The following is a 24,931-nucleotide window of genomic DNA, read 5'->3' on the forward strand; positions in this document are numbered from 1 at the left end:
CTTAATAAAGGAAGCTATTTGTATGAGAGAAAAAACCCACAGATTTAACAATAAGACACTTGATAAGCTTGGTACTTAATTCCAATCTGGGAAAAGGTCTCGGAATGGGGTTTGCATAAGAGAAAGGTGTTTGAAAAGCCAGCTCCACACTATATCTATTCTACAAACTGCCTTCCTGACATTCTACTTGGAGACAAACCCAACCCTAGAGAGCTGTTTAAACAAGTTCACCCTTAAGCCTCAGGTCTAGAGAATGAAAGCTTTGTTCTCACTCAAAAGAGACGTTTGATGTTTACGCTAAGGAGACCTGTCACTGCAACTTAATTTATGGCTGACTGCAAATACCTGAACAGCCAGCAAGGGTCCACCCGATGCCCAGGAGAATGACAAGGTAAAACTGGAATGAGAGGCATCATTAGGATGGAGGGTGTCCAGTGTTCCTCAGATCTAACTCTATGGGCTCTGCCATCATATTTAGACTACCTACCAGTAATCTGGTATTTCTCCTTTACTTGCAGTTTATAATGAAAATGTAAAACCATTCTGTTTTCTTTCTTTGTTGTACTTAGACATATTCCTGCCTCATTAGGGCAGGGAAGGATATTTATCAGTGGTATTTTGTATTTGCCTCCTGACCTATTTACTATGCTATGGATGAGTGGAGAGGAGATACTGTATGTCACAGTTTAGAGTAAAAGAGGGATAGGAGGGGCCGGCCCTGTAGCTTAGAGGTTAAGTGCTCGCGCTCCGCTACTGGCGGCCCGGGTTCGGATCCCGGGCGCGCACAGACGCACCGTTTCTCCGGCCACGCTGAGGCTGCGTCCCACATACAGCAACTAGAAGGATGTGCAACTATGACATACAACTATCTACTGGGGCTTTGGGGAAAAAAAAAAAAGGAGGCGGATTGGCAATAGATGTTAGCTCAGAGCCGGTCTTCCTCAGCAAAAAGAAGAGGATTAGCATGGATGTTAGCTCAGGGCTGATCTTCCTCACAAAAAAATTAAAAAACGGTAAAAAAAAAAAAAAAAAAAAAAAAAAGAGGGATAGGAATGGTTGTTTCAAGCAACTGGGACAATGAAGGAGAAAAAAAAAAATCAGCCAGGCTGAGAATAAAACTAGTGAGGTTGAGATCAAGTTCATGTGGCTGGCATGAGACGGGCAGGTGGTAGAGCAAACAGAGATGAAAGAGGTGAGGTAGGGAGAGAGATTCTTATGTTCCCAGTAACTCACAAATGTTTGTGGCATTTTTGAGTAACTGGGATAAAAACTATATACAGGAGATAACAAAATTACAGCAGGACAGAATTGGAATTATTTACCTTGGATTTTGCTGAGAGGTTGGAAAAGAAATGGATGAATTCAATTACACAAATTTATCAAGTACTTAAGATATGCAACGCTCTGTGACAGGACAAAGCCATATAAAGAATAAGCCAGTTCCTAGCATCAATGCTTAGGGGTAGAGATGGGAGTGGGAGGAGCAGACAACTATAAACCCATGTGAACCTACCAGGGTGGACCAAAGAGAAAAGCTGAGAGGATGGAATCACTGACTGGGGAAGGCATGAGGACACAGGAGGTCTCACACTGGAGGATGCTGGATTTGGCTAGGAAGAGAAGGCCAAGGTCATGAAAAGCACAAGGCATATTAGGTCCACAGCAAATGGACAGATACAACAACAATACCGAGGTTCCAGCCAGAGACAAGGGCAGTAAGGGAGACTGGGCCAGACCGATTGTGACACCAGGCTAAAGAGTCTGGAGTTGACTCTGGAGGCCACATAAAAGTGGTGGAACCACCAGAGGCAGAAGGTGTGTTTTCCAAAGTTAATCCAGCAGGACGGAGGGCAAGTGGGAGACTGCAGGCAGACACTGGTTAGAAAGTCACTGCAAGAGTCACCATAGTATATAGTAGACTACAGTATTTAGAGCACGTGCTTTGGGGTCAGACCTCGGGTGCACTGCTTAACCTCTCTACGCCCCAGTTTTCTCACGTGTAAAATGGGGTAAGAGTGCCTCAGAGAATAGCTCTACAGAGTAAATGATGTCACACAAGTGCTTAGCATAACACTCGAGTATACAGTAAACCTCCAGCAAATCAGATGCTTTTATTACTATGTCATCCCAGTGAACGAGAAGGGTTTGAGCTCTTCACGGTTTTGTGGTTGTTCCAACAAGCAGAAGAAAAATGTGTTTGTGTGTAAACTTCTACAGGGCAAGGACAGGCTCTTTCCTCAGTACTCCTCTCAACATTCAGCTTGGTCCTGCAGTCTAGAAATGAACACTGATTGAATGTGATTCAATCTTACTACCACAAGTGTAGAATGTAACAGACAAACGCACACCAAGACAACGTAAAGATTTGGGGCAACGGGTTCATCAAAAATACTAAAAAAAAAAAAGCTTCAATTCCCACATTCCTCAACTCAAACATCCCAACCATCTAAAAAACCTATCTCCAAAGCACCCACAATCTCCTCTCTCCTTCAAATGCTCAATATCTAGGAAAAGAGAAGATGAAAGCCACAAGTGATCAAAGGACTTTTTTAACACGTGAGGTCCATCAACAGGCTGGGTACCAGGTCTCAAGTACCCTTGAGCCTATCTTGGGATATTTCTCTTACTCCCTCCTCCCACTTTTCTTCTCCTGACATCACCATCTGAGTCACCACATACACACATTTTAAAAAGCAACACCTATTTACTATCTCACAATTTCTGTAGGTCAGAAGTCCAGGCACAGCACAACTGGTGTCGGCCAGGGCTGCTTTCTCATCTAGGGCTGGGACCTCTTTCAAGCTCACTGGTTGTTGGCAATCTCCATTGCCTTGTGGATGAAGGACCGAGGTCCCCATTTCCTTCCTTGCTGACAACCAGGGACCACCCTCAGCTCCTAGAGTTGGCCCACAGTTCCTGGTCATGAGGCCAATTCACACATGGATGTTCACTTTCTTCCAAGCCAGCTGGAGCATCTCTGACATCCTCTTCTGCAATCAGCTGAGAAAATTCTCTGCTTTCAAAGGGCTAGCTTGATTAGGTCAGGTCTACCAGGATAGTCTCCCTAGCTGAAGGTCAACTGATTTGGGACCTTAATTACATCTATAAAATCCCTTCACCCAGTACCCAGATTCATGTTTAATAACTGGGAGAAGGTGTGTGTGTACCAAAGGCCGGGAATCTTGGAGGGTGGGGGCAGAGGGTGGACTGTGGTAGGCAGAATCACCTTATATTTTATTTCCTTATTGTCTGTCTCACCCGCCAGAAGGTAAGCTTCAAGAAGGAAGGCAGTTTTTTCTCCTTTTGTTTACTGTTGTATCTCCAGCACCTGCAACAGTGCCTGGCACACAGTAGGTGCTCAATACATATGTGTTTAAGGAATTTTTTTTTTGGGGGGGGGGGTGATGAGGAAGATTAGCCTTGAGCTAACATCTGATGCCAATCCTCCCCTTTTTGCTGAGGAAGACTGGCCCTGGGCTAACATCCGTGCCCATCTTCCTCTACTTTATATGGGACGCCGCCACAGCATGGCTTGACAAGCAGTGCGTCGGTGTGCACCCAGGATCCGAACCTGCGAACCCTCGGGCCGCTGCAGCAGAGCGCACGCACTTAACTGCTGCGCCACTGGGCCAGCCCTGTTTAAGGAATCTTTAGATCACCACAGTAGTACTCATCATATTACATCTGTTTAGTACATTTATAGGCTGGAAATAGGACTTCTAACTGTACATATTAAAATTTTGGTTTAGTGAAACCATTTACACATCCTTGGAATTCCACATAATTTTCTCTCCACTACAATTATTTGTATGGCTTTAACAAAATACAGTTGATCTTCGTTATTCATGGATTCCGTATTTGTGAATCTGCCTACTTGATAAAATTTATTTGTATCCCCAAAATCAATACTCGTGGTGCTTTCAGTCATTTGCAGACATGCGCAAAGTGGTAAAAAAATTTGAGTCACCCAATGCACACGTTCCCAGCTGAGGCTGAACAAGGCAACACTCTGCCTTGTTTCAGCCCTCGTACTGTAAATACAGGTCCTGTTCATGTCATATTCAGTGCTGGGCTTTTTGTGTTTTTGTGTTTTTTGTTGGTGATTTCACTATTTAAAATGGCCTCCAAGAGTAAATGCTGTCTAGTGTTCCTAAGCTCAAGAAGACAGTGATGTCCCTTCCAGAGATAACACGTATATTAGATAAGTTTCATTCAGGCATGCATTATAGTGCTGCTGGCCCTGAGTTCAATGTTAATGAACCAACAATATACAGCCACGAGTTGCTTAATGACGGGGATACGTTCTGAGAAACGTGTCAGGCGATTTCATCATTGTGGGAACATCACAGGGTGTACTTACACAAACCTGGATGGTACAGCCTACTACACACCTAGGCTACGTGGTACTAATCTTATGGGACCACCATCACATATGCAGTCCGTCATTGACTGAAACATCATTACAAGGCACATGACCGCACATTAGATAAGGTGTCTTTAAACAGAAACACACACAAAACAAGGTTATACACTGATCGGTTGATGAAAATGTTGTCACCAGAGGCTCACAGGAACCCACCCCTTTGTTTCTCCTAGGAGCAGTGGTTCAGCATACGCTAATTCAGTGTTTGAACTGACTTCATAGAACATTACCACAAATAACAAGACTTGACTGAATTAGCCCCATTTTACAGATGAAACAACGAAGCTGAGAGAGATATGAAATGGCAGCTCCCAGCACACTCGAGCACAACATCCTGTTTTATTTTCTTCACAGCACCCATGACTGATAACTGTGTTCACTTATTTATCTTCAGTCTAAGCCACTGCAGTTGTAAGTTCCATGACATAGATTTATGGACTTTGTCCATCTTGTTCTCTGTTATTTCCCCATGCCAAGAATCACTCCAGGTACATACCCAACCGAATGAATAAAGAAATCTCCTATATGGAACAGTGTAAATATTAGGAATGATCAATACTTTAAAATGAAAGGCAGTTACTTTCATTATGTTAAATTCAAATTATTTAGCAAGACAAATGCAGGCTTAAGATTAAGCGGAGAGGGAAGAAAACCAAAAAGAACACCAGTTGCCCGAAGTGGCCCCATCTCTGAAACCTAGAGAGCAGGTAAGATGGCCTGGGACAGAAACTTCACAGCTAAACCAAAGTTTGGCAACTCTACAGAGCCAGGGAAAGAAAGCAACACTCTGAAGTGGTATTTTGGCTTGGCGTTATATTTGCCCACAATGGAGAAGCCAGCAGGCAGCGAGGACAGACAAGAACAGAGATGGTGCCTCGGAAGCCCAAGCTCAGGCCAGACCGTGCGTGAGACTGAGAAACCAAGGAGGGCGAACGCCGAGAGCAGGCATTGGAACCTGGCCCTGGGGCAGGGCCTACAGACAGAGAGAAACGGAGCGAGACTGCAGGGGACGGCAGGTCTGAGGAGCCGACTCCTTCACAGGCTTCAGGACTCCTAGGCCAGGCAGAACCGATGGGCTGTTGACGCCCATAGCACTTCCAGCATCAGGGGGATTGACGAGAAAGAAGATGATAAATACGGAGAGGAAAATGAGATAAGACCCTTTTACATCAACTCCTACTAGACAAATAACACAACAATTCAAGACAAAGAGGCGGGATTCCAGAATTAATGTTCACTGCTGCTCTGAGCAAAAATTGAACAGTAAACAATAAGAATTTCAAGATTAAAACAAAAGAGTCACTTCAGTATTCTAATTTAACCTTCAAAAATCAAGATCTAAAGCGCCACAAACGGAGAACTGCCTTCCACCTCGACACTCTATCCTCCTGAGTTATGACGAGAACAGTCTGCCATGCCACTCAACTCAGGTTCCACAACGCAACAAGCAGCTTCAACAGGACCTGCTGAAAGCAGCAGCACGTCTCACGGTCTCCTGGTTCACTGATTCATATTTTGGTAGCAAGGTTACAATTAGCTCACCGGTGGAGAATAAACCTATTTATAACACAGCAGTTCACCTGAAAGACACAATCATCTAAAAAGGTTTTTAGAGGAAAATGAAGTGCAACTTCTTCCTGTCCTGACTGCAGATTCCCAAGGTCCTTTCGGATTAAGTCCTCAGTCGAACCTTCCTGTGTTCACAGTCACCATTCTGGCCACCTCTCAGCCTCCATGTTCTTATGTAACATTTACATAGTGTCATAAACATACCCAGAGTTGCGTAAGAATTAAAACGTTGCCAAACCAATAAAGCCTAAAGCAGGTCACTCCCTCCAGACTGTCTTTGATTAGCACAGGTATGCTGCCCGGTCTACGATGTGAGGGCCTGTCAGAAGACAGAAATCAACTCGAGGAAATCTGAAATGGGTCTACAAAAGTGCACAAATAAGAAATTAACCACACTGTGACACATGGTGCTTCTATCAATCCCGAGAGTATGTTATTCTGCCCCATAAGATAAAAAGTAACCCAACAGTGCTTGTTCACTGAAGTCAGAAACTGTGTCTAAAAATACCTCCCAGCCAACTGGCTATCAGTAAGTCAGTCCTACAAATGTCCCAATAAGAGTAACACGAACTATTTCCTTACTTGACAGAGGGAAAACTGAGGCAGTCACAGAAAGGTTGTTCAAGGATAACCAGTAAGGGAGCGAAGTTCTAGGGCTGAAAACCAGCCTCCTCCCTCCATCTGGCTCTAACCTTTAACCAGAGTAGCCATTTTATTATGTTTTAATCACATCTGTTCCATCTTGTAACAAAACTAACCAGAGATTCTCTTCTTCTCTACAACAGTTCACTTGCACTGTACTTCGAACCCATGTCCACTCAACAAAATTACAAGTCTTGGCCTGAAATGAGATTTTTAGTCTGTTCACAGAAATTCAAAATGTTCCTATCAGAACCTCACATCTCCCTTGTTGCTCTTGTCTTTAAGAAATGAATGTCATGTTCTCCTGCTAACTAATTCAATTTTAACTTTTTAAACACCAATGTGAAAATTCCAAAGCTAGGCCTTAAAACACGGTACACCTATCAAATGGATGTTGTTTATAACCTGGTACTCATTTTCCTTCTCACTGGCCTTTTGCTAAGTTGCTGTTAGTTCACTAATTAATACAAACACCCATCCTAGCTGCCCTCATGTCATGTCCAATTGCCAGGCATCAGGGCTGCTAGGCTCTGCCACTCCCCCAGCCCACCTAGCGGAGCCTGACTGAGGCAGTGCAGGGGAGGAAAGCAATCAACTTCTTGGTATCCCACAGCCTCTATTTTCCCAGAACTGACGGTTTACTCTAAGCCTTTTGCAACAGTGGTCTCTGCAGCATGCACTATTGGCAACTAGATGTGTCCCGGAAAAAACTGTAGTGTCTGGCCAAGAAGTTTAAAGGCCTTCGAGAATGTTTGCTGGACACACAACCTAATTTCCAATTTACCAAAAAAAGAAACTAACTCCCTATCATGCCCACCCATCCTCACCCCAACAAACATCCTTTTTAGGAAGGTTACAAAAAATGAACTCTGCCCCATTCAGAACCAGTTGGATTATCAATTAAACATTCTTTACTAGGCTCACAGCAACAAGAAAAAACCCATAGGCACTACACCAAATCAACAGGGAAATGGCTGTGAGAAATCTTGGATATATCAGACAGGATAAAAAGTCCTATGGAAGGAATTTAAAGATTTATTCATACACATATAAAATATCAAACTTGAAGGCTGAGTCCCCTTATTTACTACCTCACTAGAGAAATAACATTACGTTATACATGTCAAAAACATGGCCCATCAGAAGGCCCAGCAAACATTATTCATGGAAACCATTCTCGTACAACAAATGTCAGGCTGTGTTCATCCACCTTCATTGTATTTATCAGACCCCACGGCATATTACCCACACCACAGAGCAGCGAGACCGAGGAACACACACCAGGTGCTTAACAGAAGCATTAGCCAGTAAACAAAGACCCCTCTGCACAGGCTGCACCACTGGGAGCAGATATCAAACGTGGAGACAATGAACTTGTTTTTGAGACGCCAAAGTACAATGATGTCTTTCCTTGATTGTCTGGTTTATTAAAGAAGACTGAATCCACCTGAGAATCATTTTTAGTGGCGAGGAGAGCCACAGAACACACACTTGATCTCCCCTAGCTGGAAGGATAGGGGCAGCTGGGAAGTCAAAGCAGTAGCAGGCTTTGTACATCAGGAGCGAATACAATCCTTATCATCTCTCCCAGATCAATCTGTGGGTCAATAATCACTTCAATATAACTGCCAAATATAACCTTCATCTGCCACCCCAATGCCAAAACACATTTGAGACGACTCTCTTAAATTAAATATTTTAGGGTTTCATCTGCTCTTCTCAGCCCCCAAAGCCTCATAAACAACACACCCAGTTGAGTGTCCCACAGAAAGGTACCCACCTCTACAGTGGGCAGGGTGGGGGTGGTATCAGGGAGCAGAAGGCTGTGGGGGTTGGAAGGTAAGGGGTGTGTGAGAGTGCGCGAGTGCGTGGGGGGAAGGGCTGGGAAGAGGGATTGTGTGGGAAGGTAAGTACTGACCAAGGCCCGGGAAGACGGTCCAGTGGTGGGATCTTTAAATAATCTTGGGGGGTGGAGGCAGGTTCTAGGATTTCACCTGAAAAGGCATCCACAGAGTGATTAACTGAATCGGCCCCCTGGGGTGGGGTGGGCGAGGCGAGAAGGAAAGCAAATACACCTAGATGCAGATTAACCGTTCTGGAACCAGGTTTCCTAGGGTTAGAGATTCCAGAGCAAGCTCCAAAAAGGTTTAGGGGCCTGTTCGTCTCACTTCCTCCAAACAGCTTCCACAGGGCATGTGTCCTGGAGGTGGGGGTTTTACCCCACCGAACTCAAGGGACTGAGCGAAGGGGAAATGTGACTCCCTTTCCCAGAAGATTAGGGAGGAAGGAGAGGGAGGGGAAGAGACACCCCAAGTGCAAGATCTGAAGGGAAAGGTTAGAGACCCCTTCCCCTATCATCTGAGGAGCGCAAGGCCTCTCAACATCAGGATACCTCGGACAAGCAACGACCCCATCGCCCAAGCCCCACAATCTTGGCGGGAGAAAAGGAGCCCCCCAGGAGCATCTAGAGGGAGGGAATGAAGACCCCCGCCCCCGAACAAGCTGAGGGACAGAAAGATGATCTGCAAATCTTGGGGAAGGAAGCCCGCACTCCCCTCTATGGAACATGGGGGTGCTGGGAGCGCGACCCCCGAGAGCTCCCCAAATCCAGCTCCGCCTGGAACGGGGCTTGGGTGTCCAGGGGCCCGGCGTGAGCTGGGTCCCGGCTGGGCGGCCGCGCCTCGGGAGTCAGAGGAAGCCGACTGAGGGTCACCCCGACTCCTCCGCGACCCCCGCCCGGCCATATTGTGCGCGTGGGGAGGGGGCGCGCTGTAGCCAGGGGCCGCGGCGCGAGGCCTCGCCCTCGCCCGGCCCTCTCCATCCCGGCCCCCCCCCCAGGACTCACCCTGGATCCCTCGGGGCCCAGCCCCGCCGCTGCCGGCGAGCAGGAGGACAACAAGAGGGAAGAAGGAGGAGGCTCCGGCCGACTCCGCCATAGTAACCACCGCCGCCGCCGCCGCAGCCCAGCAGCGCCCAGCGCGCGCGCGCGCCCCCGGCGCCTCCCCTCCTCCTCCGCCCGGCGCCGGCACGTGCGCTCCCGGCGGAGCCGGCGCCGCGGCCGCCGCGCGCGCCCCCGAAGGGCGGGGCCGGGTGCGCGCAAGCGCCCGCCTTAAAGGGGAGTGTCTCTTTAAAGGGATGGGAGGGGTTCGCGCCTCGGCCAACCTCGCGGGTGGGTGCCGAGTGCGGCGCGGAGGAGGCCGAGCCGGACACGCAGCCTCAGCCCTCTCCTGCACCCCACATAGCGCATAGTTATTCTATCTGCACCGACCCCCTTCCCCCGGCATCCAGTGTTCTATGAGTCCGGTGCGTTCCCTTCCTTTCATCTCTACTGCCTAGCCTCAAGCCCCCATCACGTCCCACCGGGGTCATGGGCACCGTCTCCTAACTGGTCTCCCTGCCCCGTCTGGCCCCGTGCAATCCTCTGGACGCAGAGCAACCTGTGTGATGGAATCATGGGATGCCCCTTTTCAGAACACACCGAGGCTGTTAATGATAGTACTCAATCTTGGCGAGGGTGCTGTGTGAGGCACTCCCATTGTGCTGGTAGGTGGAACCCTTTTGGTAAACAATTTGGCATTATATATCAAATGCCTTAAAATATTCATACCCGTTGACCCTGTATTATCCCCTGTCTTCGAGAAATAATAGAGACGAGGACAGATATTTATGAAAAATGTTAACTGTTGCATATTTATTATTGTAAAAAGCTGGAAACTTAAGTAGGCAATAATGGAAAACTTAAAATATGGCCCATCCATATGATGATGCATTATTTAGTAATTAAAAATTATGTTTATAAAAACGAAGGACATGAGAAAATGTTCATGAGATAATGTTAAATGAAAAAGCAAAATACAAAATTATGTACGGTATTCTAATTTTGTTGATTATATGTATCTATGTGGAAGGAAAAATGAAAGGAAATGACTCAATATGATCAGTAGTTATCGCCAGATTAATTATTTACTTTTTCTTTAAACATTTCAATATTTTCTAAATATTTTACAAATAAACAAGTGTTACTTTCTATTATAAAAGGTAAACTAAATCACCCGTATCTTTTTGAAAGGAGTTCACTTTCTTTAGCTTGAGAAAGAGCTTGAGATCATGAAAAGGGCAAGTCTGTGCAGCCAGAATTCTGTGGCTGAATTCTCCTTTTCTAACTAACTGGTGTGAAAACTTAGGCAAGTTTTTAACCTCTCTCAGCCGAATTTCCTCATCTGAGATCTATGCGTGGGGAGAATGACCAAAGGCGGGGGAGGATTCTCAAAAGGAATCCTCGCCTTATAAGTTGTCACCAACCTGAAGAACGCCCATCCTCACATCCAGAGAAAAGACTGCGGACACATTCCCCCGACACAACTCACACACAAACACACGTGCCATGTCATGCAGAGGCACTGTCTACAAGTTTGTCAGTGTGGCTGGATGAGTAAACACCTTATTTTTATACTGCTCTCCCTCATCCCCACAATGGGCACCCCCCCCCCCAAGTCCATCTAACTGGTCTCCTAAGCTCCGCTCCACCCACCCTTAGGGCTTCCAGCTGTGGAAGGCAGGGCGCTAGGTTACTGTGTTAGTTTGCTAGGGCTGCCAGAACGAAGTACCGCGAACTGGTGGCTTAAAATAACAGAAATTTATTCTCTCACAGTCCTGGAGGCTAGAAATCTGAAACCAGGGTGTCAGCAGGCCGATGCTCTCTCTGAAGGCTCTAGGGAAGAATCCTTCCTTGTCTCTTCCAGCTTCTTCTGGTGGTTCCCAGAATCCTTGGTGTTCCTTGGCTTGCGGAAGCATAATTTCAATCTCTGTCTCTGTCTTCACGTGGCTGTCCTCCCTCTGTGTTTGTACCTCTGTATCCAAATTTCTCTCTTCTTATGAAGACACCAGTTGTTGGATTAGGGTCCACCCTAATCCAGTATGAATTCAAGTAATTTTAACTTGTTGACATGGAAAGATCCTATTTCTAAATAAGGCCACGTTCACAGGTTCGAGGTGAACATGAATTTTGAGGGGACACTATTCAACACAGTACATTCACCTACCCCTACAGTGGGGAAGGGAAAGCTGACCGCTCAGGAGCACATCTCTGAGGCCAAGGGCAAGTGACTGTCCTTCCCTAAACCTTGCTAAGTGCTGCCACTGTGGCTGTGAGACCAGGAATCGCAGAGGGGACCTGTGGTTACTTAACTCCTGGACTGCAAGGTCAGCCACATACCTGAATATAGCCCAGGAAACCAGAATGCTGCGTCCACAGACCAAACACCAGCTCCATCAGCTTACTTGATAGCATTTGACTTTGGGCAAGATGTGTTACCTCCCTAAACCTCGATTCACTCATCTGTAAAACGGAGCTGATGATGGTTCTATCTCATAGAGATGTTGTGAGGATGGATGAAGATACTGTATGTTAAGCCCTTTGCATAGTCTCTGACACATAGGAAGTGATATAAAAAGAATAGCTATGATGATGATGACGATTTGACCTTTACTACAATCCTATGACGTGGTTGAGGCATGTCAGGGTATGCACAATTTACGGGTGAGGCAGCTGAGACCCAGGGAAGGTAAGCGACTTACCCACGCTCACATATAATTAAGTGTAGAAGCCACAGCCTACTAGACCTGTGCCTCTTCAACATCACAGCATCTCATGCTTTCCCAGGGACTGGTCTTCAAGAGGCAGGTGAAGGTGGGAAATTAGACTTGATGGGGTGTGGGGGATGGGGGGGTAGTAGTATCCCTCACACCCTATTCCTGACAGTTTGGGGCATCTCCTCAAGTCAGAGCTTTCCTAGATGATGCATCTACCTTGCCTTTTAGGTCCCAAGCTGCACCGAGACAGATTGTCCAATCTCCCTCTGCTTCCTCCCACAGCCTGGTTCTCCTACCATCCCTGAAGCCCTCAGCAAAGTGTCCATTTCTGAAAGCCTCCTTAATCTTAGGCCTGGACCCACATCACAATCTATGAACTACTTGTCCATCCTGCTGTTACTCCCCAGGCTCCACTGACTAGACCATCCGGTGTTACAGCTGCCATCTTGGTCACAATGCACCAAGAGACCCCACCTCCTGGGGGATTCAGCACAGTTTGCCTTGGCGAGCAGCAGGGTCATTAATCCCAAGAGGGCAATAGCTCATCTTCATTCATCTATTCTACAAGTACTTATTGAGCACCTACTGGATATCAGGTACAACATACAAACATGGATGAGTCACGGTCCTTGTCCTCATGGAACTTACAATCTAACAGAGATGAGCATGAAAAATAAAAAACCAACAGTGTGTTATATGTATTCTATAGCACACACATGTAAAGGGTAAGTGGGGGCACTCAGGAGGGCATGGATGATTCAACTCTGCAGGGACAAGCTAAGGAGGTGGAAAAGGTTTCATGAAGAGGCCATGCTACAACTGACTGTTGGAATATCAAAGAGTGTTGCCTAGATAGACAAGCTTGTTTGGGGCAGGGTAAGGCAGGAGATTATTCCCGCCAGAGGGAGCAGTATGGGCAAAATACCAAGGTGAAATTGCCTGGCATTTGGGGGAGCCGTAAGCAGCATGGCAGTACACCCAGAGGGTGCTCGTTGAAGGAATCTTGAGCTGAAAGGTAGTGTTGGAGAGATAGACAGACATGGAAGTACGCTTGGAAGTGTACTTTTCTCCAGTATTTTTGGAAGGGTTCTAAGCAAGGAGGTAAAAATCATATTTGTGTTTTAGAAAGACCACTTTGCTGAACCAAAGGAACTTGAGCTTTGTGCAAATGGTTGGAGGAAGGCAAGACAGGTGGTAAGGAGACAGAGAGGAGGCAATTCCAGTGGCCTAGACAAGATAGGAGGAGGACCTGACCCTAGGCAGCAACAATAGAGATGGGAAAAAAGAAACAGGTTGAAGAGATTTTAAGTAGGTAGAAACCACAAGACTGATTGGATGTGGGAGGTGAGGAGGAAAGGGGATGGCCCTCTATGATTCCAGGATAATCTGACTTGAGTTTCTGGCTGCTTGGTGGCTCCATTCAGCAGATTAGCAAGAGCAGGTTTGGGAGACAGATAATGAGCTTCCTGTTGGGCATACTGAGTTTGAAGGGCCTCCTGGAGGTACCTGGAGCCACAGAGATGTGGATTTGGAAGTCAGCGGAATAGCACAGTTGTTCAAACAGCTCAGGGGAGTGAGTGAATTCTGGAAGTATAGCAACACCAACAGGAAAGAGAAGACAGAGAAGAAACAGTCAGCGAGATAGGAAAAGAACCTGGAAAGAGTAAAATCATGGAAACCAATGCAGGAGAATGCTTCAAGAGATCAGTAGTGTCTAATGTTGAGAAAGGTCAAGTAAGATGAGGAACAAGAGTGCCTAGGATTTGATAACTTGAAGCCCATCAGGTGATGTTTACCTGAGCAGGTTCAGTGGAAGATGGGGTGGAGGCCTAACTTCAGGGGCCTACAAGTGAATAGAAGGTGAAGGCTTAGAAAGACCGAGTGTCATCTACTCTTTAAAAGAACTTGGCTGTGATGGGAGGGAGAGATTTGGATTTTCTTTAGAACGATCGCCCAGGTTCCCTGAGCAATCTTTCTGCTGAAGAAACAACAGAAAAAGCTTGGTAAACTAGCAAGAAAGCGAAAAATACTCAAGTCAGAAACTGAGGAACAAAGAGACGAAAGCAGAGCCCCAAAGCTGGCTTTCACCTTGAGAGTAGTTGCATACCAGGTGAACTTAAACTTTGTTTTTCGAAGGTGAGCAGGATACAGGGAACAGGAGACAAAGCTCAGGCCTGTCCAAGGTGGGGAGTCTAATAAGCAACTCTCTGCACAAAGCGGTGTTTTGCAAAGGGTAATAATACACTTGGTTGAAGGATAAACTAGAAATAGTTCACTCCTCAGGAGATTGCAAGGAAAATTGCCTGACTTGAACCTCAGCTCGGAGTGAGAATGGGGAAAAATACTCCCTGAGAATTCACAGCCACAAGCTAGCCTGCATGCTTTAATTTCATTCCAAATTCACCCTACCTGGGTGGTCTAAAAAACTACACACTATTTAGATTCAAGTAGTCCTAGGCTGGTAGTACCTCCTGGTAATACCTGGAAGAAAGAAGAGCAAATCAACTCTAGAGGAACCCACCTTCAACTCAGGTTACAAGGAATTCTCACAGACAAAATTCCAAGAAGTATAATCTATGTAGTCAAAAATCAAAAAACAATTAAATAGGGCCAAGAGAAAATAACAGTCAACTTAGAATTGCATACTCATAGAAAATGTCTTTCAAAAGTAAGGGCTAAATAAAAAATGTATAAGTTATGTATGAATTCATGTGTACTTTATTAATTGTCAGATATTCACTAATAGAAGAGAAACAACTATATATCTTCCAGGTTAAGAGACACAATGAAATAGAATGAGAAAAAATAATCCAAAAGAAGACAAGAAAGGAAAGAAAAAGGATAATATTAAGGTGGGATAAATAGAAAGCACAAAATAAGATGGTGAAAATAAATTCAAATATATCTGTGATTACAATAAACGTGAATGGGCTAAATAATCCAATTAAAAAATACGGATTTCCAGACTGGACAAAAGAAAGACAGAAAAGGGGATTTCCAGAAGGATACACAAGGTCACAGAAGTGTTTGCTGTGTTTTGTTCCATTAATAAGAAGGGAGAGATGGCAACTTAGACTGCAATAAAGGAGCCAAGAAGAGTTCAAAGATACAGGATGAAGGAGTAAGTGATGGAGCCAGAACCCAGGGTGAATGAGAGCACAGGATCAAGAACCAGAGGGCCGGCCCCATGGCTTAGCGGTTAGGTGCACGAGCTCCGCTGCTGGCGGCCTGGGTTCAGATCCCAGGCATGCACTGATGCACCGCTTCTCCAGCCAGGCTGTGGCCGCGTCCCACATACAGCAACTAGAAGGATGTGCAGCTATGACAAACAACTATCTACTGGGGCTTTGGGGGAAAATAAATAAATAAAAATAAACACTCTCCCTTTCTCTTAAAAAAAAAAAGAAAGAACCAGAGGCATGGGAAGCAGCCTTGGCCTGAAGGAAAATATTGCCTTCCAGGAAGCTAGAGGAAGGAGATGAACAAAGAAAGTTTATAGACATGAGTGGGTCACCCAGGTGTTCTCAGTCAAGTTGCAGGCATGGCCCTCTGTTTTGACACAATATGATCAGGAGGCAGGATGACATTTGATGGTGGATGTGCTTGAAGTGAGTGGTGAGAATTTGTAAAAAACCACCATGGAGAATGGGAGTGGTGTCCAGGGAGATAGAAAAGGATTGCCAGAGTGGCACTGGGGCCCAGCCAGGGTTGCAGAACATAAAGTTGAGGTCATAACAAGCCTCTGATGGTACAGTTCCCTCTGGAAATGCTGAGCACCCGAGGGTGGGAACAGAAGAGGGGATGTTCAGAGGCTGAAGCATTGGTGGGTGCATGTGTAAGGGCTGGTGGGAGAACAGATGGGTAAGGGAGCTGAGGGAATTGGAGAGAAGGCAGCTTAAGCAATGGAAGGAACTGGAATGTGATGTGGCTGGTGGCTGAAGATGGGAGCCTGGTTAGAGAGACTGCTATGGGCCTGAGAAGCCCAAAGTCCCCAGTCAATGTCAGAGACATGATTCAGTCAGCAGCATGCAGTCTGTGCTCAGTGGTCCCATGGGATGGTGCCAAGCTGTGGTGTTCTTGAAGAAAACCCTCCCCAGGTTTTTCTCGCTCACTTTCTGCTTCAAAGGCCATTGCATGATTTTAGATTTTGTTTCTTTAACCCCCACACTGACCTCGTTCCACCTCAGTGCCTCCTTGGTAAACAGGCCTGGTACCCTCAGCCTTGATGATTCATACTTCAGTTTGTATCCGGCCATGCCAGTGGCCAAGCAGGACGGCTCTCCCGGTCATTCCCCTTTTGTTGTGGACCTCTGAGCTTTTGCCTAGCTAGCCCCTCTCTTCTCCATGTCCTCAGCGAGTCCAGAGCCTCATAGCACATAGCTATGGTTCTGCTGGTGCTGCAACCTCTTTACCTCCTGGCCACCCTCCCTGCCATCACCAGGCACACCATGGCATACCCGTGTTCCGAGAAAGCCCCCTTCATCTTGTCGTCTGTGTCCTTGAGAACATACAGGCTCGGCTCCCGATTGCCCATAACACCAAGCCAAATACATGGCATTCTAAATCTGGAGGGGATTTTAGAAATTATTTCATCTGACCCCATTGTTTTATAGATGGAGAAACTGAGGTCCAGAGAAGATAAGTGATTTGTCCACGATGGAACCAAAACTGGCAGTCAAGACCTCTACATGATAGGAACTTAATATCCTTCCAGACTTACTTCCCCTACACATAAAAATAGCATGAAGAGACTGACCATTTACCATCCTAAGAGTTTTATGTGGATTATTTAATTAATCTTCACAACAACCCCATGAGAGAGGTACCACTATTCACCCCATGTAGAGACGAGGAATTGAGGCATAAAGAGAGAAAATAACTTGCCCAAGATCACCCAGCTGATCCTAATCCTGCCAGCTCCCATATTGTCCTGGCTCCTTTCTCTCTCTCAATCCCTCCCCCTCTTATACATACACAGACACACAGACACAGACACACACACACACACACACGCACCAAGTCCTCACTCACAGTCTTCCCCCTGCCTGGACAGCCCCTGCTCCTCTTTTCCATCTGGTTTACAAGAGTTTATCGCTCTCACCCTGCCTACACCCCCTTCTCCTAGGTGAGTACACGGTCTGCCCTCTGGTCACAGATGATTGCACCAGATTGAGCATCTGAACCAAGGGAAAGCAATAAATAGACTGGCTGAGCCATTCAGCTTCTCTCGCATGAGCATTTGAACTAAGAAGGCGTAGAAACAGCTACTCAGATGGTGGCAGGAGCTACAGAGTAGTACTTGGAAGCCACTCCAGGCCCTGTGGCATGAGGGTTAGCCAGGGGAGGAGGGTGGAGCAGAGGCAGGGAGAAGGGGAGAGAGAGAGAGATTACCAAGGTGAGCCTGTGGGTGTGTGCGTGTGCACACACACCTTCCAGCCTCACCCAATCAAACAGTCAAGTTGTCCTCAACACACACCCAGCCTAGTGTCTTCTCAGATCTCGTGAGATCTGGCTGTATTTTCCACTACTGGTTTCTCTGAGATTCCCATGTATCTTTCCAGGAAATCCTTTTTTCACCTCCACTGGTTTGAGTGCGTTGGTCTTTGTAGCCTAGGAGCCCTGGCTAGAACACCAGCTCAAGGAATTCTACCCATCCTTCGGAACGAGCTCAGGGCCTGACTTCTCCAGGAAGCCATCCCCGCCTCTGGGGTGTGTTCGTCTCTCCTTCCCCAGAGAGATCATAAACCTTACCACTTCAGTTTCCCTCCCGACTTTCAGTAAATACTTATTGATTGATCAAACCTCTAACTTTGGGGCGCCCATTTCTAATTTTGCCATCTGAAGTTGGACTGTCTTTGTTGCTATCATTTTATGTTCTAGCAAATCCATGCATCCATCCATCATTTATTGATCCTGGGAACATGTATAGAGTGTCTATGGCCCAGGCACCGGACTAGGCCCCGGGAATGATTAAGATGAAGTTCTTAGTTCTTGCCCTACAGGAATTAACAGACCAGGAGGGAAATCCAGATTCCCCTCACCAAATGGGTCACACTAACACAGCCTCTGGTTTCATGATGCCAGACGCACACGCACACACACACACCCCAGATGTGGCTATTAGCCCTGTCACATTGTCACACACACCCAGACTCAGGCTCTATCTTGTTTTCTCCTCCGAGTTCCTCCATCCCCTTCCTCACCCCAAGTGCCCACCCCTGCCTCCTGCCTGGCCTCACCACTCACCCTACTCTCTGCTCAGGAAGGTGTCCTGGAGTTCTCGCTCTACCCTCTACTCTCCCTCCTTTTTGATCATTCTGTGGTATGGGAATTGACACTATAGTCTGAGTGTGTGTGTGCCTTTATGCTATTTTAAGACCCTAGCACTTTGCAAAAACCTGGTGGAGGATACTGCCAAAGCCAAAGGGTGGGGGAGGGGAGGCTGAGCAACCTGAGCCCGGGGCCGGCTGGGTGTCTGCGAGCCAGGTTAGCGGAGCCAGCTGCAGAGCCTCTGCTCGAACCTGAACCTACACTGTTAATGGCTGGTTTCCTGCCCCATCCAGCCCGGGCCTCCAGCTTCTCTTTGCGGGACCCAGCCCTCGTTCCTCCCCATGACTTGCTTAGGAGTTTGCACACCAGGCAGCATGTAAAATTGTTGTGTTTCTGGAAACACACACACACAGAGAAGCCTTGAAATTCTTCTTGGAACAGGTCCAGGGATTTATTTATGAAAGTCCCAGGGGGTGGGAGAGACAGAAGTCTGGACTTTGCAGACTGAGTGCTGTGCCATCATCTCATCAACATAACCACCAGCTCTAGTGTGCACTTACTAAATGCCCCCGGTGTGCCTGGGCCAGGCTGGAGGGGGCCGTGGGGGGTGGGGGGCAGGGGAGCATGCACAGGTGCTCAGTAGTCAAGACGACAGGGATGCCCTTTGCTGCCTTCCCCACAAGAGGAGAAAACAAACATGATATTGACACATTTTGGCCACTGTCCCATGCCCTGGTCTCTCTCTCTTCACCAGCCCCTACTTCCTCACTTTTTTGCTCCCCTTCCCCCTGAGCCTGCAGCCTCTCTCCCCCTTGCCCACTCCACTCTGGAGTCCATCATGTGGGTGGACATCTGGGTCCCCTAAAGAAAGTCTTCATGGCTAGTTTCTACACAACTGGGAAACTGGGAGCTGGCTGGAGTAGGTCAAATCTTCTCCTGGATCCCTGGCAGCTTGGCGTGGAACAGAAATGGGGTTTATGCCTGGGCATGGCAGGGTCTGCCAGCTGCTGGACAAAGCTGGGGTGTCCAGGCCTCTTAGGATGGTTTCTAAGTTGTCCCCAAGGATGGACTTTGGGTGCTTCAGAGGGGAACTGGATAGAGGCAGATGGTCAGGCTAACTCTGCTTTCAATGGAAAAGTGGGTAGAAGCTTCCGGCTGCAAGACAGGCCTTCAGGTCTCTGGCCCTTGTCTAGCTCACCATCTGAGAGGCAGCTTGGCAGGACTTGCCTCCCCTGACTCTGTGAAGATGGGAAGGGGTAGGTCTAAATGTGTCTCTAGTTTCCCATGTATACCCTGCCTTTCAGAGGGAAGGCACAGAATCAACAACTGCGCAATGACTGATCTTATGCAAATGTCATGATTTTACTTCAGGACCTTAGAGGTAAGCTCCCAGTTGAAAAATATGGAATAGTCTGTCAGAGATGAGACCAAATGACAGATAGTTAGACAGAAGGCCACTGCATTTACCGCAGGGATTGTAGGACTTTTAAAAATCAAAGGCCACCATCCAGAAAATAATCAAATCAAGGGACAGGTAATTAAATATAGTAAGTAAAAAATGGACACTGGAAGAACAATAGGGACAGTGTCCTTTAGGGACGACAGAACCTTCCCTACCCTAAGCAGCCTAGGCATCAAGCTCTGAAGGTTGGGTTCCCCACTCTGTTTAGGAAAAAATAAATCCCCAAAAGTCCCAGTCGCCTCACAGACCTCTGGAAGTCTCTCCCTCCCTTGGGAAGCCCCAGCCTGGTTACACAGAATGAGTTGGAGTGGGGACATGTGCCTTCTAGCAGCCTCTCCCAGGTGAGGCAAGCAGCTGTGGGCAGGCTCACCTGCCTGGGAAGCCTGTTGTGAGTAGGCGGGCCCATTCCTGGCTGGGAGGAGGACAGCGCCAGCCTGCCAGGGCCTGCGTGCATGCATGTGCATGCGTGCATATGTGTGTGGGGGGGTTGGGAAAGGGTTGGTACAGTGCTAAAGGCACAGAAACATGCCCCTCACACATCCTAAGCAATCATGAGCTGCCTCTCCAGGCTTACGGGCAAATGTACCCATGTGAAGATGTGAAGGTCCAGATCTATCTCCAGGCACCTTAGTAGAAGAAAGACTGTGGGCTTTGGGTTCAGAGAGATCTGAGTTCACGTCCCAGCTCTGTTACTTACTAGTAGTGCGATTTGAGGCCCATCACTTAACCTCTGTGACCTTTGAGTTCCTCGTCTGTACTATGGGAATAATAATTTTTATCTTACAAAATTTTTGTGAGGATAGAATGACACTCTCCTTTATCAATTGCCAAATGCTGTAGAAGAGTTATGATTTTCTAGAGGTCTGTAATGCAGGCACTAAAGTCAGACTGCCAGTTTTTAACCCCTCCGTGCTGGTCTCCTCACCTGTAAAACAGGGATAATAGTGGTTCTACCTCACAGGTTTGTCATGAGGATCAAGCGAATCAACACGTATACAGCACATTTGATGGTGTCTGGCCATGGAAGTGCTCAAAACACATCAGGTGTTGTTCTACAGTTCACCTAGCACAGAGCCTGCGCTCGCCCCTCTGTGGTCTTTGTCTCAGGACCCAGCCCCACCGCAGCCCCTGTCCCAGCTTGCCCTGCCCGTGGCTTCTGGCCAGTTTTTCTTACAGTAAAATCTGGTTTCTCCCTAGGCTGGTCCTTCTCAGGCGTGCTGTTGTCATGGGAACCTACAGGGGCCGCCTGCATTTGGGGGAAGAAGGGGTTGTGGATTAAAGCCAAAGAATCCCACCACTGCTGTGGCAGCCACGACAACAGTGGACCGGCCACCATTCTAGCCCCCCAGACTGCAGCCAGACAGTGGGGGCCCTGAGGGAGGAGTTTATGGGGGCTTACTTCCCCCCTGCCCTGCGGCTGGCGGGGTGGATGAAGTCCGATGATTCAGCACTCTCTGCCACCATGCCTCCAACACCTTGTCAGAAACAGAGCCCGGGACTGAACACTGTCGTTTCCTTGTGGGGCTGAACGAATGCACGGCTTAGAGTGGGGATTTTTTTTTTGTGAGGGAGATCAGCCCTGAGCTAACATCCGTGCTAATTCTCCTCTTTTTGCCGAGGAAGACCGGCTCTGAGCTAATATCTATTGCCAATCCTCCTCCTTTTTTTTTCTCTTCCCCAAAGCCCCAGTAGATAGTTGTATGTCATAGTTGCACATCCTTCTAGGTGCTGTATGTGGGACGCGGCCTCAGGATGGCCAGAGAAGCGGTGCATCAGTGTGCGCCCGGATCCGAACCCGGGCCGCCAGCAACGGAGCGCACGCACTTAACCGCTAAGCCACCGGGCCGGCCCAGAGTGGGGATTTTTAATTGATTTATTACTCCTGTTCACCTTAGAGCCAAACCACGCGATCCCAGAGTAGGTATAATTAGCCTCACTTAACAGATGGGGAAACTGAGGCTTCGGAACACCTCTGTGATGTACTTGAATCTTTAGCCAGTAAAATGTGGAACCAGCACCTGGAACCCAAGTCTTTTGATCTTTGCCATTACCCGGAAAAGCCTGGCACTGTAAGGGAGATTGCCCTGAGTGGGTGCAGGGGAGGGTGGGAGGGAAGAGGGCCAAGAGCTGGTCCCCATAACCCGGTGTACATCGTCTGTCTCTCCTCTGGGAGGTGATTCTGAGAGGACAAAAAAGCATTCCCCTCTCCTCCGCTACTAAAATTCCACCATCCAAAATTAAGGCAGCCTTTTTATAGGAGCAAAAGAGCAACACATCGAGAACCTTAAAGAAGGGCCTGCCCTGCGGCTTAGCGGTTAAGTGCACGCGCTCCGCTGCTGGCAGCCCGGGTTCAGATCCCGGGCGCGCACTGACATACAGCTTCTCCGGCCATGCTGAGGCCGCGTCCCACATACAGCAACTAGAAGGATGTGCAGCTATGACATACAACTATCTACTGGGGCTTTGGGGAAAAAATAAATAAATAAAATTATTAAAAAAAAAAAAAACACCTTAAAGAATTTCTAAACTTGGAACTTAAAATTCCACTCCTAGAAATGATCCCAAGCATATCCACATACTTCTTGACCCTACAACTCCAGCTGTAGGAATTCATCCTAAAAAAATACTGCAATCAGACACATGCATAAAGATCTGACTCGAGAATATCATCATAGTTTCAGCTGAGATAGTAAAATATTGGTAACAAATGAATATTCAAAAATAGAGAATTGTTCATGTAAGGTACATCTATACAAAGGGTTGTAGAAAAGTATTTAGTGACACAAAAAGATGTGTATGATATATAGTTAAAGTGGGGAAAAGCAGGTTATAAAATATGTATAGTGTAATCTAACATTTATTTAAAACTATGCATATAAAAGAGCTGGAAGGATATTTAGCAAAATGCTTACACAAGTTATCTCTGGGTAGTGAAATTACAAATATTTTCTTCTTGATTATCTCCATCATCAACATTTTCAAAGATGACTATGTATTACTTTTGTAATTAACACAATCAATGTAAGCTAATTTAAAATAGCTTATCCACAAAGATACACATTGCAGCATGATTTATGATAGGAAAAAACCAGAATATATATACATATGGAATGGCTTAATAAATTACATAATACACTGCATTAAATATTATGCAATTATTGAAATGATTATGAAGTCTGTAGAAATATCAAAATGTTTATGATATCTTAAGTGAAAAATACCGGACACAAAATGGAATGTGCTTCATGATTATAAGTATGTAAAGTATGTATGCTTTCAAAAATGAGAATATATGCTTCAATCTGGTAGGGCAAGATTATGCGTAATTTTTTTCCTTTCTTTCAAAATTATCAAAATATGATACTTTGCCTTTTCAATTAAAAAAAAAACTCATGGGGTGATATAGTGCTGAGCACTGGGCCCTATTTCTGAAACTATTCTAGAGAAACAGGGGAAGAGAATTCTGACGTACCTTCCTCTGTCCTCACCTCATTCATCCATTGAATATGTTAATAATAATATTATTATTATTTATTGAATACCTGCCATATGTATACATATCTCGTTTCTAACTTTCACAATAACTCTGTAAGACAGGTAAATTACTTAGGACTTTATTGGTTCCAAGTAATAGAAATCCAGTCTCACTATTTAAGAAAAAAATTTTTTTTCTTTTTTAGTTTAGGGATGCAAGGGTTTCTCCCAGCAACATGCAGCTAGTCTCAGTCACTGGGAGCAGGATGTCAAATGTATAAGACTGTCTCTTCCCACGCTCTCTTCCTCTTCGGGCCTTTGCTGCTTCTGTACATCTGCTTTTATCTTCTTTGATGCCAATCAGCTTTCTCTGCTCCACTCACACAGGAATGCAGGGCTCCTGACAGCTGTTGGGTCAATGCTCAGTCCAGCCACACGGGAAAGACTCCGATGAGACTCTTTCTGTCTGGGTCCCCGCTCCTCATTCAGGAGTTAGGGACTGATGGTCCAGCTTGGGTCAGCTTGCCAACCTCTGGCCCAGTTCTGTGGGGGGAGTGGGCTTCGTCATGTCGTATGAACACGGCTGCCAGGAACCACCACCGTCCCTATACAAATAGGGAAGAAGGGGCAATCCCGGAAACAGTATGTGAAAGTGAGTAGGTGGAGGTAGATCAGGTAGTTGAAAAGAAAAATCAATATATGCCAGATATAGCAGGTTTTATTATTCCTCTTTCTATGGAAGAGGACTCAGAGAGGTTAGTTGACACGCTTAAGGTCATACATACAGTTTGAAAACAACAGAGCTGGAATTCAAACCCAGGTCTGCCTCTCTTCAAAGTCCACTCCATCACACCACCACACACATTTACTAATAAACGCAAGTTAATCGGTCTAAGAGTATCCTAGACAGAGGGGACAGTATGTGCAAAGGCCCAGAGGCAAAAAAGAACTGTGGGTCTAAGGAGCTGAAAGGAAGAAGCCCAGTGTGGCTGGAACACGAAGCGGGAGGAGGGCTGTGGAAAGAGGTGTGGCCAGAGTTGTGGGCCGGGTCAGATCAAGCAATAAGGGCCTGTTAATAAGGAGTTTGGACTTTAACCTGAGGGCAGTGACATTCCATGGAGAGCATTATGGACTATTGATTTGTGTTTTAGAGGAACTTCTCCAGCTTCAGTATGAAGGATGAACCGGAGAGGCTAGACGGATGCAGGAAGAGGCTCCACTAACCTAGGAGGGAGATGCTGGTAGCTGGGACCAGGGTAGGGATGGAGGGAGGTGGACGGAGGTGGAGAGATAATTGGGAGGTGGAATGGACAAGACTTTGTGTATGATTGATTGATTGAAGGGGGTGGGTGATAGAGAAAAGGAAGTCATGAACGAATCTCATGCTTTTGCTTGGCTGACAATACCATTCTCTGAACATCAGAGATGGAGCAGGTGTGGGGTGACAGATACTGAGTTCCGTTTTGGACATGATGCATTTGACATGCCTGGGAGATGTC

General features: G+C 46.7%; 1 protein-coding gene across 3 annotated transcripts in view; it reads right to left on the reverse strand.

Annotated features, from left to right (window-relative positions):
- Positions 1-9,638, reverse strand: part of ACVR1B (activin A receptor type 1B) — a 35,155-nt gene extending 25,517 nt beyond the window's left edge. Inside the window, exon 1 of one of the 3 annotated variants that reach the window (XM_004429055.3) lies at positions 9,480-9,638. In XM_004429055.3, coding sequence (XP_004429112.1) covers positions 9,480-9,570 — 91 coding nt within the window. In that variant the 5' untranslated portion in view covers positions 9,571-9,638. Of the gene's footprint in view, positions 1-8,552; positions 8,914-9,479 lie in introns of those variants that run through there. The other 2 variants (XM_087442366.1, XM_087442368.1) reach the window with 2 other exon arrangements.
- Between the last annotated feature and the right edge of the window lie 15,293 nt (positions 9,639-24,931).

This window comes from Ceratotherium simum, chromosome 17 (genome assembly GCF_057802395.1).
Source record: "Ceratotherium simum simum isolate JZ-2026a chromosome 17, ASM5780239v1, whole genome shotgun sequence".
Taxonomy (NCBI): Eukaryota; Metazoa; Chordata; class Mammalia; order Perissodactyla; family Rhinocerotidae; genus Ceratotherium; species Ceratotherium simum.